We start from the raw sequence: 13036 nt of genomic DNA, 5'->3' as shown, positions 1-13036 counted from the left end.
TTGAAAAAATCCTCTGCTGATAGAAAAATACATATTTTAAAAAATGACCAAGTTGGACGTGCAGTTAGTATCACATAGCTATGCGCTTGAATTCGGGGGATGGTGGGTTTGAATCCCACCGTCGGCAGCCGTTAAGATGGTTTCCAATAGTTTCCCTATTTTCACACCAGGAAATGCTGGGACTGTACCTTAATTAAGGCCATGGCTGCTACCTTCCTAATCCCAGACCTTTCCCATCCTGTGTCGCCGGAAACCTTCGATGTAGTAGAGTGACTAGCATTTCTTTCTAAGAAAGGAGTTCATAGTATGAAGACCAGATGGCAGCAGTGAGCACTGAATGCTGTTGCTGCTGTGTTACCAGTACATACTACACAGATGCAGTAGGAGCGGTGACTCTAATGTGCCGTGAATCAGATCGCTATTGATTCAGTAACATGAACGGAATCAAATAAATCGATTCAGTAAAATGAATCGAATATCCCATCACTAATATGGAGAGCAGTGACGTACCACATAAGATTGCGTGGATAGAGTACACATAAAAGAAAGATGGGTCCAAAATTTTCAGCTGCAGCCTTTGTCAGTGGAGGGAAGAAGGATAGTATACAGATTAAGTATGCTTTAAAAATTTAAAACTTTATAGAACATATACTCGTTTTCATTACTTCTGGTGTTCAAAGGACTGATGAGAGTTTATTCTACATGAATATTCAAATAATACTGTATTTGAAATTATTTACATATAGAGAGTGGTCCACCGGCCCCTTAAATTTAATGAAGGTATGCAAACTTATCTACCACTGCTAGTTTTTAGGGTCAGTATTGCCCTGCTGGCTACCTATATATGAGAGATGGGAGTTACGTATCGTAACATGATACTGTATCCCATTCCATCAGTGTAAGCTGTTCCAGAAATATTATGTTCCACCAGAGACCCTAATACAGAAGTAACTGTCTGAGCGAAACCAAGAGAAGGGTAGGAGTTTCTGATTGATGAACAGATATTAGGAAGCATAGCATCTCGCTTTAAGGTTGCACTCCTGTGCAGGCGTGAGCGATAATTTTGTAACAGTTTAGAGGCAGTACTAATATTTCTACTCTGTTACTTGTTGGCCTGTTACAGATATTCTTTAGTTATTCGAAGTGCTTTGTATTAGGCTTACAGGTGGTTTTAATTTTTAATTTTGTGTGGCTATTTCTAGCTGAGTGCAGCCTTTGTAAGGCAGACCCTCCGATGAGGGTGGGCGACATCTGCCATGTGTAGGTAACTGCGTGTTACTGTGGTGGAGGATAGTGTTATGTGTGGTGTGTGAGTTGCAGGGATGTTGTGGACAGCACAAACACCCAGCCCCGGGCCACTGAAATTAACCAATGAAGGTTCAAATCCCTGACCCGGTTATGAATCGAACCCGTGACCCTCTGAACCGAAGGCCAGTACGCTGACCATTCAGCCAACGAGTCAGACTTACAGAAGTGTAGTTCCTCGAAACTGTTACGTGTGGTCTTCCCACTTTGCATCTAGTGTTTCACACTGTATTGTCGACAGAGGATTAAAGACCTGATACAGTTGATGTGGACAAAAACTCAATTACAGGGAAACAGTTTCTTAGAAATGCGTTGTAAGAAGGTAAAAAATAATAACTCTGCTTACGTCTTGGTTGATAGGACTGTTTTCGGCAGAATCTGATGTGTATGTGACACTCGTTCAACATATTTTATATTGTTGGGTCCGAGTGTCCGTTTTAAATACAGATCCTTGTACATCTAGGAATACACAGATATACCTAGCAGTTGCAGCAATTTTTACAAATGAAGGTTTCGAAGTATTAGTTTTTGGAGTGTACATGGGTACAAACATTTTCTAGGAATAGTCAAGAATGTGAGTAACGAGCTGGCGCAAGGTGAGAGTGGGAGAGAAGAAAGTGAGATGAAGATATAATATTGCTATTTATAAGTACTTACTAAGGTGCGGTTAGGGGCTGTAAGAGGTAGCAGGTATAGAGAGGATATTCCTCCCAAAAGTTGACCTGCAACTTGTATTATGTTACTTTTATGATCCTAATACTCCAACCTAATACTATACTGTAATGGAAACACAGGAACATGATATTGGAAAGTAACCATTTGTCCCATCCCTACTGTACATCAGCAATGTAAACCAAGCCAAACTTGCACGGGAAAAATGACTATATGCAATCCTCATGCCAAGAAGAAATGATCATTCCACAAACATGCTGTATATTGAGCTCTGTTATAATACATGTTTTGGTACCAAGTTCATAGTAGCTTGATTTTTCAGTATACTTCTGGTTTTAAGTATTTTCTGTCTCAAACAGCTACATATTTTAATGAATCCTGAGTACAGCTCCAAACTTGGCAAAGACTGTCTGCTATAAATTATGATCTTTCAAATCTTGTAGAATCTAGAAATTAAATTGTTAATGATTCTTCTTTTTTTAGATACAGAAAACAAGGAGTATATTATACATTGTAATGGAGTACACATTATAAGTTCTTATCTCGCATCACCGGAGGAGGAGGTGGTGGTATCAGCAATTACAACACTTATGTTCCTGGTTACACCAGAATCTAAACCTGGTAAGTATAATTCATTATACTCCATTACCTTGAATTAGTTAGTACAGTATTAGAAATACAAAAATAGCATCTCACATCTCCCAAATTGGAAAGAAGTCCTACTTATTCTATGAAAACTTATAGGCCTAGTAAACATTAGGTACTCTCTGATTCACCAAAGAACAACAGTTCTTCAATGTCAGACCCTTATTCTGATCTAATGGATGGTAAATGAATGAGTATTTGGATAAGGTTGACTCAATTTAATGAAGAGCTATGTGAAATTTTATGATAGATCTACAGTATACAGAATTATCATTATAACCTATCAAATATTTTCAGCACTTTATCAGTCATAAACAAGACAAAATCCTTCCAGTAACATATTTGATCAGACATCCCTCAAGGGTCAATTCTTAGGCCCTTTGTTCTTTTTGTTCTTCACTAACAATTTGCGAACATTGGTAAATCATTCTCAATTTCTATATGCTGATGATATCAAATTGTTTAAAAACATATCAAATAATAAGGATTTACTTTAATTACAACTGAATGTTCGTAACCTTGAGGAATTCTCCCTGCTTCAGTCAGGATTAGTTGAGGAAACTTATGAATAATGTATTTGTATTAATCATAAGAAGCACAAATTTTACTTTAAAGAGAAGATTTTAAAGTGTGATTATTGTAGCTTGAAAAAACAGACTATGTTTTTTACTAATTTTAAGACTCTAATTTTGTTCTAAGCATCTTTTAAAATGTACTCAGTACATGCTCATTAATTTGATTCTAGGACTTAAGAAGTTGTAACCATACTAGATCATTGACAGTTAAAACTTCTGAAGCAGCTGAAGATGTCTCCTAGGAGATAAAACATAAACTGCATATTAAAAAAATATATAATTAATTGCTAAGAGTGATTAAAATTTGTATTTATTGGGTGGAAATCCTCGATTCTCTATATATTCTGAATATTCACAGTCAATATGGAACAACAATGAAATTTATAACTTGCAAAAACCACTTAGTTGAGCTGCTCGGCTTGTTGCTACCAAGCCTTCCCAGCCCAAAGTACGCAACAACATTTTGTAACAATATTCTTTTATTGGAAATCAACCTGAACAAATCATGCTGCTCTGTTTTGGATCCCTTCCAATTCTCAAATCGAGTAATCCTGGTGAGGGGTCCCATACGTTGGAACCATACTCTAATCGAGGTCTTACCAGTTACTTATACACCCTCTCTTTTACATCCTTCCTACAACCCCTAAATACCTTCATAACCACAAAAAGAGACATAACCATATAAAGAGATCTGTACCCTTTTTTTACAGTCCTGTTAATGTGATTACCCCAGTGAAAATCTTTCCCTATATTAATACCTAGGTACTTACAGTGATCACTGTGAGGTATTTTCACTCCATCAACATAGTCATTAAAGCTAAGGGGACTTATCCCCTTAGTGAAACTTACAAACCTGACTTTTTACTCCATTTACCATCAGATACCATCTGCTGTCCATCTCACAACATTGTCTAGATCTTTTTGCAGTCGCTCAAACAGTGTCGCCTTGTAGAATGAAATATGACATTCTTTGTTTAATAGTGTGTATTTCTTTACATCCGGCCCTGTGGTGTAGGGGTAGCATGCCTGCCTCTCGCCCGGAGGCCCCGGGTTCAATTCCTGGCCAGGTCGGGGATTTTTCTCTCAACCTGAGGGCTGGTTCGAGGTCCACTCAGCCTACGTGATTAGAATTGAGGAGCTATCTGATGGTCAGATGGCAGCCCTGGTCTCGAAAGCCCAGAATAACGGCCGAGAGGATGCGTCGTGCTGACCACACGACCCCTCGTAATCTGCAAACCTTCAGGCTGAGCAGCTGGGCAGGCCAAGGCCCTTTCAAGGGCATTAAGTGCTGTGGGGTTTGGTTTGGTTTTGGTATTTCTTTACATATATGTAAAGAGTAGAGCTATATGTGTTATAATTAGAGTTTTCGACTGACTGAAAAGCTTTAAAATGACATTAACTAAATCAAAAATGGTAAATATGGCTTCTTTCTTAAATGTTTATTCAGCCAGTTAGGCAAATTACAAAGTCAGAACACTCAAATCACAAACAATCTAAATCATGAACATTGACAAATCAATAGCATTTAATAATAATAAATTTTATTGCAGCCAATGGCCAAAAAGTAATTTAGATTTATAATAAAATCACATTATTTATCTTTGGAAAAGGCTGTTAGAGATTCATGACGACAAGTACAAATCATAGCATGGTATCTCTCACAGATCTTGCCACAACATTCACAAATGCAGTCCGTGACCGGTTTGATGGAACTTCTTGGTTTTACACAACTTAAAATGATAGCCATGTATGCCAAAGCATGTAACCAAGTGTCTGAACTCCTATCCTCTTCCTTGTCAGTCTTTGTAGATCATTACATCCGTCAAAATAAAATTCACTCCATATGTCTCTCTTCTTTGCCCTTAATTTCTATATAAACTACAGATAAGTTGGCATAGTTGGTAGTGGCAGGTGATAATGAAGGCTCTCTACGTAGAAAGGCTCACATGTTCACTCATCACAAGCCTTTTGAGACACATAGCGCTTTTTTCAGAAAAATTGTTTCCATTTTTTCTAGTTGCTCTAACTGCTTCATTTTCAGAAGTGGCCATACGATTTCCAGGCAATACATGAGCAAGGCTATTTTGATAGACTGCTTACTCAGATTCTTTATGTCGTTGATGTCTCTGATTGCTGTGTTAATCCTGTCATTGATATAGGTAAAGAAGACATTACCCCTAGTTTGTAATGTGACGCCCAATTACTTGAAGCTCGATACATTCTTGTGAGGTGTTCCATGTATATAAAACTCTGATGCTTTTACACTTTTCCTAAACATTATTGAGACTGTCTTATCCTCATTTCTCCAAACAAAATTAAATTCACTCATATAAAGAAACAGGAAATCAACAAACAAATCTTATGCATCCACTTAAACCTAAGCAACTTCTGGCACCCCACTTGGAAAAAATAAATTAAAAAATAGCAGTCCAGATGCAGTATTGGAAGGTACCAGATGACTGATTAGCAGCTTAGATAAGTATAGGAACATTTCTATAAATGCTCATGTAAGAAAGCTAGCAGGAACGAAATACATATACGCTCCTTGTTTCCATTCTCTTGTCTCTTTGTCCCCCCACTTCCCACATCTCACACAGCATCTACCTGCCAACAATGACCATCATTCCATCCTCCACTGACGAAGGCTGCAGCCAAAAATATGTGTACCCTTTATCCAAGCGGTTTTACATTGTAATTGCAAGTGATAAAAATCAAGCTGACAGTTGAAGACTACTACAGTCATTATTTGTTATTACTTGTTCATAATACCACCATCTCTCAATCATTGACAAGTTTATGCAATGTAAAGAATATTGTACATATACAGAAGGTGGTTTAGGATCTCTGATGGCGCTGTTAACAATTTGAGCACATCAAAACAAGGTTTGATGATTCATGTCAGTACTGAGATCATGTGTGTAGAGTTTCATGACATTACCTGCAACGATGCCGAAGCGGATTGAGCCTTGCTGGGAGGACTACATAACAGCCCTTTCTGATGCTAAATATAGCTATTCTGCAATCCAAGGAATCTGCAAGAAGCGTGATTTCTTGATATCAAAGAACGGGATCAGTGCTGTATTGAATGAAAAAGACAAATGCCGACTGGGCTTAATTCCAGAGCAGGAAAAACAGTCAAATCCATGACCAGCCACCAGCCGTACACTAGAAGTGGTGAGGAAAGTTAAGGCCCTGGTCTCAGGTGGTTATACTGCCCCCAAAGGTCAATCACACCTAAGTTGGGGATGTATGTTTCAACATTTAGAAATTAGAAAAGCAGCTTAAACGCTGAGTTCACAAGCTGTTGCCTCGTCACATTTCGGAACATCGCACTAATGCAAGAAAGCTGTATGAGGACTATCTGGCAGGGGACAGATAGAAAAATGTGATGACATTAGACAAAGCGTTTGTGTACCTTAGTGATTGTAACAAACCCCGCTCGATTTACTGCCACCCTAGAGATGAAAAAAAAAAAAAAATGATCAAACATTGTTTAAAGAATGCCAGGAAAGTTTACCAAGGAGTTTCATGATCATCGCTGGATTCTGCTACAGTAGCAAGTTAACCTTGTCACTAACAATGTGAAGGTGAACTCTACCTACTATCAGCAAGAGGTTTTAACACCCATTTACAACACAGATATCCCAGTACTGTATGGGAGGGCACAAAATCAGGTATGGATACATCAAGATAAAGCATCCAGCCACACCTCTCATTTGACTCATCTGTTTTTATAAAGAATGGAGATGGAAACTGGAATCCATGCAGTTCCTTTTACTGACACTGCAGTGAAGGCGCCCGATGGGTCACCCGTGGACTTCTATGAATTTGGACTCCTAAAAAGGGCCTTAGGAAATAGATGTCCATACACTATCATTGGCCTCTGGAAAGCCTGTCAGGAGGAGTGGAATAAGATAGACATGCTAGCTCTGCGAAAAATCTGCTGCAATGGAAATTACGTTGTCGGGCTATAGCTGGAAATGCTGGCTTTCCAATTAAGCATGATCGTTAGCAGAGACATGGCTTCGAACATCATCCCCGGAGATACCAAACGACCTTCTGTATACGCATGATTTGAAGTGATTTGATAGAATCTAAGGATGTTTTTTGTAGAACGAAACATGTCATTCTTTTGTTAATAGTTTTTTTTTTTACTGGTATGTTATAATTAGTGTTTTCGACAGACTGAAAAGCTTTAAAGTTATATTAAGTCAACACTGGAAAATGTGGCTACCTTCTTAACAAATTCTATCCAAGTAGTTAGTAATATTACAAACAAGTTCAATATAATTGGAAAGAATGCTTTCCTGGAGCTTATATCCAACACATGTTAAGCTGGTTGACCTGGAATTATCCCTCTCCATTGTACATTGGGACTATTATAGCATCTCCTCATTCATTTGGTATGGTTCCTTCATGCAAACAGACCCATTGTGTTTAGTATATCTTATCAATTCCAGTTGCTTTTCTAGTTTTCAGGTTTTGTATCTTTTTGTAAATATCTTTGTTATAGGTAAATATCAGTAAATATCAGTACTTCACTAGTATTTGTCACCTCTCCTTTTGGGGATCATTGTAAGTATCTAGGTGTTAATATAAGGAAAGATCTTCATTGGGGTAATCACATCAATGGGATTGTAAATAAAGGGTACAGATCTCTGCACATGCTTATGAGGGTGTTTAGGGGTTGTGGTAAGGATGTAAAGGAGAGGGCATATAAATCTCTGGTAAGACCCCAACTAGAGTATGGTTCCAGTGGTATGGGATCCTCACCAGGATTACCTGATTCAAGAACTGGAAAAAATCCAAAGAAAAGCAGCTAGATTTGTTCTGGGTGATTTTCGACAAAAGAGTAGCATTACAAAAACGTTGCAAAGTTTGGGCTGGGAAGAACTAAGAGAAAGAGGACGAGCTGCTCGACTGAGTGGTATATGTAGGATGCTAATTGGTTTATAACATCACCTATTCAATACATATTTTAAACAATTAAGAATTTATCTTTATTTCCATATGAGACATGTTTTACCTTTCATTGACGTTATCAGTCACAGTACTACCTCAAGACATAAATCAGATACCTGATTTGCAATTAAATTTTAATTACTAAGAAATAAAATTGACATATTACAGTAGGATAGTCAAAAAACAAAGTTCATTGCTAATATGGATACTATCATATCAGCCGTTGGCTGTAAATTACCAGTTGCGAAGGATAACAGTGTCAAAATGTTAGGGTATGTCTTACAAAGATTAACTTAACATATTTACATGGGGGCAGTTTAAGGAAAAGATAAGTGACTGGCACCAATAGGTAAGATCACAGGGTATTTAACAGTCTCCATCAGCAGTGATCTTTCCCAGTTGGCAGATTCCCTATCTGTTGCTTTCCTAGCCTTTTCTTAAATGATCACAAAGAAATTGGAAAATTATTGAACATTTCCCTTGGTAAGTTATTCCAATCCCTAACTCCCCTTCCTATAAACGAGTATTTGCCCCAATTTGTCCTCTTGAATTCCAACTTTATCTTCATATTGTGATCTTTCCTACTTTTAAAGACACCACTCAAACTTATTCGTCTACTGATGTCCTCCCACGCCATCTGTCCATTGACAGCTCAGAACATACCACTTAATCGAGCAGCTCGTCTCCTTTCTCCCAAGTCTTCCCAGCCCAAACTTTGCAACATTTTTGTAACGCTACTCTTTTGTCAGAAATCACCCAGAACAAATCGAGCTGCTTTTCTTTGGATTTTATCCAGTTCTGATTTTAAGTGGTAGCATTAATCTGTTGCAAGTGAATTTTGAGAAAAGTTTCTCTAATAATCAAGAGTGAAATCTGTATGATATTAAAACAAAATATCTGAGAAATTTGTCCAACCAGTTTACAACTTCACTTTTTTTTAATGTAACGCCAACACAGATAGGTCTTACGGTGACAGTGGACTTGAAATTTTCATAATGTGGTACCGTTTGAAACAGTTCTTCACATGAAGTCCGTGTTTACATTCACACGTTTCACAAATGTAGATTGTCTCTCCTCTTCTTCTTGGAATATTTTGCTTGGAGCACACGAAACAGTTTTTGTAATTTCCTTTTGGGTGTGGAATGATGATGTGCAGCTTTCCATCCAGTCGTGTTCTTCATCTGAAGTGGAATGCTGCCCCCTTCTTTATTTTTATTTTTAACTACAACAAAAACAGCTTTGTGATCATTGAGTTTCTCTGTAGAACTCACTTGGTTTTATTAGCACTAAATCAAGAATATTCTTCCCTGTAATTCGTCCCATCACTTAGAACTTTGCTGCTCTTCTTCTGTGTCTGTGTAGATACTTGCCATATTTATTGTTGTCACAGTTCATCTTCTGAATCAGAATCTGAAAAATCTCTATATTACGTGCTGGGATCAATTCTTCATTTCTTACATTTACATTTCATATCAAAACTTGCTTCACTCGGTGCACTGTCATTATTTACACCATCACTTTCACTCAACAAATTACAAAATTTGTCATCTAATTCACATTAATAATCATCATCAATACTACTCTGTTCATCTATTAGCCTCCATGTATCGTTCTCATCTATCATTACCAAATAAAATTGTTGAAAATCACAAATATAACTCAACTGTATGTATGTTCAATCCTCAGCCCAAAGGCTGATTGGATCCTCAACAACACCATTAGCTGTCATAGATGGCTTAGGCATCACTGAAGAGGCATACTGGGGAAATGAGGAATGAGGTAATTTCCCGTTGCTTTCCTCACAGAGTTAGAAATTGCTTTTACATTATGTCTGCCAAGCCCACTGAAATGCATGCACCAACTGACCCTATGAGCAACATTTTCACACCATTCATAGTAGGAAAAGGGCTGCATAAGAAATGGCTTTACTAGCATCGCTCATACCTCAGTCACTTTCATATTGCCAAAGCCAAGGATAAGACTGACATATCAATTAAAGTAAAAAAATTGTTCTAGCCCATAGCAGAAGACATAGTGCACTGTAAACACTAGGTCTCGCCACCAAACTCAACTATGAACAGACTGTTGATTAGGGAGTAGTAACTACAGAAAGAAATTCAGCTATTATGATCATGCTGGCAACGTATATTTGTCATTTTTACAAATATTTCCATGGAATAGTTTCAGTGCATTCCTTTGACAACAGGCACTTCCTCCTGAAGTTCTATGGAGTTCATATATTAGCCAGTAAATGGCAGGTGGATATATATAAAACGAGTGCGAATGAAGCAAAGTTAGTGTCGAGTTGTACTCAGTGTTGGACTCCATGCAATGAGCAGGAATGGCAAATTAGCCTTACTGTTGGACCTACAAGAGTTAATCCACTAAGGTAGGGTTGGTATTCTTGTAGAGCAGTTTCCGTATTTCCTGGTATCCCACATCGTCTTTCTCCATTGAGTCCCTTCCATGCTCACTTCCTCAATTCTTCTATAACGTAATCATCATCCCTTCTTATAGCCATTGCAGCCATCTCTCTTGGAAATTCGTTCCACCTTAACACTTCCTTGGATTTTTTCATTTAGTCTTTTGTCCACTCTTTTTTTTCCTTTTTTTACAATTTGCTCTATGTCACACCGACACAGATAGGTCTTATGGCAATGATGGAATAGGAAAGGGTTGGGAGTAGAAAGGAAGCATCCATTGCCTTGATTAAGGTACAACCCCAGCATTTGCTTGGTGCAAAAATGGGAAAACCCTCTTCAGGGCTGCAGACAGTGGAGTTCGAACCCACTAACTCCTGAATGCAACTTGACAGCTACATGACTGTCCACTCTTTTGACTCCACTCATCCACCTCAACATTTTCATCTCTGCCTCATCCATTTACTTTTTGTGTACTTTTTTGACCCCCAACGTCTTTGCTCTGTACAACATTGCAGACCTTACCAAAGATTTATAAACATTTCCCTTCAGTTTTATATTCAATCTCCTGTCAGTATGCCTGACATCTTCCTTTCCATATTGCTATCTCTCCATATGAATTTATTTGTAACACAAGAGCTTCAGTTACATGGGCTAGATGGGCCTGGAGATTTATCTGGTTTAATGAAAATCTGAATAATGTGGAAATAAACTGATAAATGAATATAAGCTACATAAACAACACAAACCTTTCTTTGAGGAAAACAAGATATAAAACCAACCCTGACTGGCTGTGAAGTTACGATTTCCAGCAGATAGCTTATTGTTCAAGGTTAGTGCTTTTTTCTACAAGATTGGGCTGGATATTAAAACACCATGCTCTCTTTATTCATGAATCAAACAAATAATACATAATCTTGGAATTCATATCTTCCTTCTTTTTAATAAAATCGTACCATGGTTCTGTAAACTGTTTTGGTCATCATTTTGAAGAAAAAGTCATATCTTTTCAATCTTCTTCCAGTCAGACATAGTTGAAGTCCCAATCTCTTATTCTGCAGCTATATTTTTCAATAGTTTTCCTTTATCTATTCTGTCTAGTGCTTACAACATTTTTTTCATAGAAACTATTACTTTCTTCTGCTTTGATGCCAGTTCACTTACGTGAACTGAAAACACAGAAAGAAGGGAGCAGTACAGCTTTTGCAAGGGATGGGCCCCGACTGACCTCTCACGGTAATGGCAGATTGAAACATGGGTCTGGTGACCTCTACATTATTTGCAGTGACAATGTAGCAATGCAACAGTTTCACACCTTCAACGGGAAGACACCTGCACCACCAAACACATTGCTTCTCCATGCGGGTACAATGGCGCATATCTCAACAGGTATTTGTGTCCGGACTTATGTTTGTAGGAAAATTTCTTCTCGTTTTGACCAATCCCAACCCTTGTTGCAATATCGAACACCTTTACTTAAACACCCTGTATTATTCGAAGTACATGCATAACTTTGTGTTGAAAGAAAAATCAGTCCAGATAATCAGGAAATTGGGATTAATGAGGGCCAGATAAACAAGTTTTCTTGGTATATGGATGTTTTTATTTTTATTTTTATTTTTTTTCTAGTGATTTAACGTCACATTAACACATCAAAGGTTTTTGGCAATGCAAGGAAGGGCAAGTGTTATTCATGTACAAAGATAAAGACTATCTACAAAGAGACTTTTTCTTTTTTTCTTTTCAGTAATAACTGCTCCTGAGATTGTGGATTGTATGCTTCAATTTTTAACTAGTTCCAGTACACGAGTCAGAAACTTGGCTACAGTTTTCTTGGATGATTACTGCACTGAAGAACAGTTGAAGGCAGCAAAAAAGAAACTCTCTTAACCATGTTTACAGCACTCTATAAATTGATACTCAAAAATGAAATCAGTAAAACCATTAGAAGTACCATTTCTACTACTGGCACTGGCTCATTAAGCAATGTAATGCCTGGGAGTCAAGTTTGTGTATCTAGAAAAATTACTCTAAAAGATGTTGAAGAATTTAGTAAACTGACTCAGGATTTCAATCCTGTTCATTCTGATATTGTGCATGGAGCCTTTCTGAATGGACTTGTATCTGGTGTAATTGGCACGAAGTTACCAGGACCTGGAACTATTGTTATTTCTCAAGAATTGTCTTTCCCTAATCCATGTTATGTCGGGGATACTGTTTTAGTTACAGTGGAAATAACTGAAGTAAGAAAAATTATTACATGTCATTACAAGTGTGTTGGTGAGAAGGAGCAAAAAGTGGTATTCAAAGGTTCAGCTAAATTGATATTGAGAAAAGTGAAAAATTCTCCAGTTTTGTAATAATTTTAACTGTAATGTAATGAATGAATATGTTGTATTATATATTGCTAATGCTGGTACACAGTTCTGTATTTTGTAGTATCACTATGCTATCTTA

General features: G+C 37.6%; 1 protein-coding gene across 1 annotated transcript in view; it reads left to right on the top strand.

Annotated features, from left to right (window-relative positions):
• The window catches only part of LOC136858474 (armadillo repeat-containing protein 7), a 57022-nt gene extending 44316 nt beyond the window's left edge, over positions 1-12706 (top strand). Inside the window, exons 3-4 of the mRNA XM_067138040.2 lie at positions 2461-2598; positions 12327-12706. Coding sequence (XP_066994141.2) covers positions 2461-2598; positions 12327-12469 — 281 coding nt within the window. The 3' untranslated portion in view covers positions 12470-12706. The remainder of the gene's footprint in view (positions 1-2460; positions 2599-12326) is intronic.
• The last annotated feature ends 330 nt before the right edge of the window (positions 12707-13036 follow it).

This window comes from Anabrus simplex, chromosome 1 (assembly GCF_040414725.1).
Source record: "Anabrus simplex isolate iqAnaSimp1 chromosome 1, ASM4041472v1, whole genome shotgun sequence".
Taxonomy (NCBI): Eukaryota; Metazoa; Arthropoda; class Insecta; order Orthoptera; family Tettigoniidae; genus Anabrus; species Anabrus simplex.
Note: the sequence above shows the minus strand (reverse complement) of the source record. Positions and strands in the feature narration are given on the sequence as shown.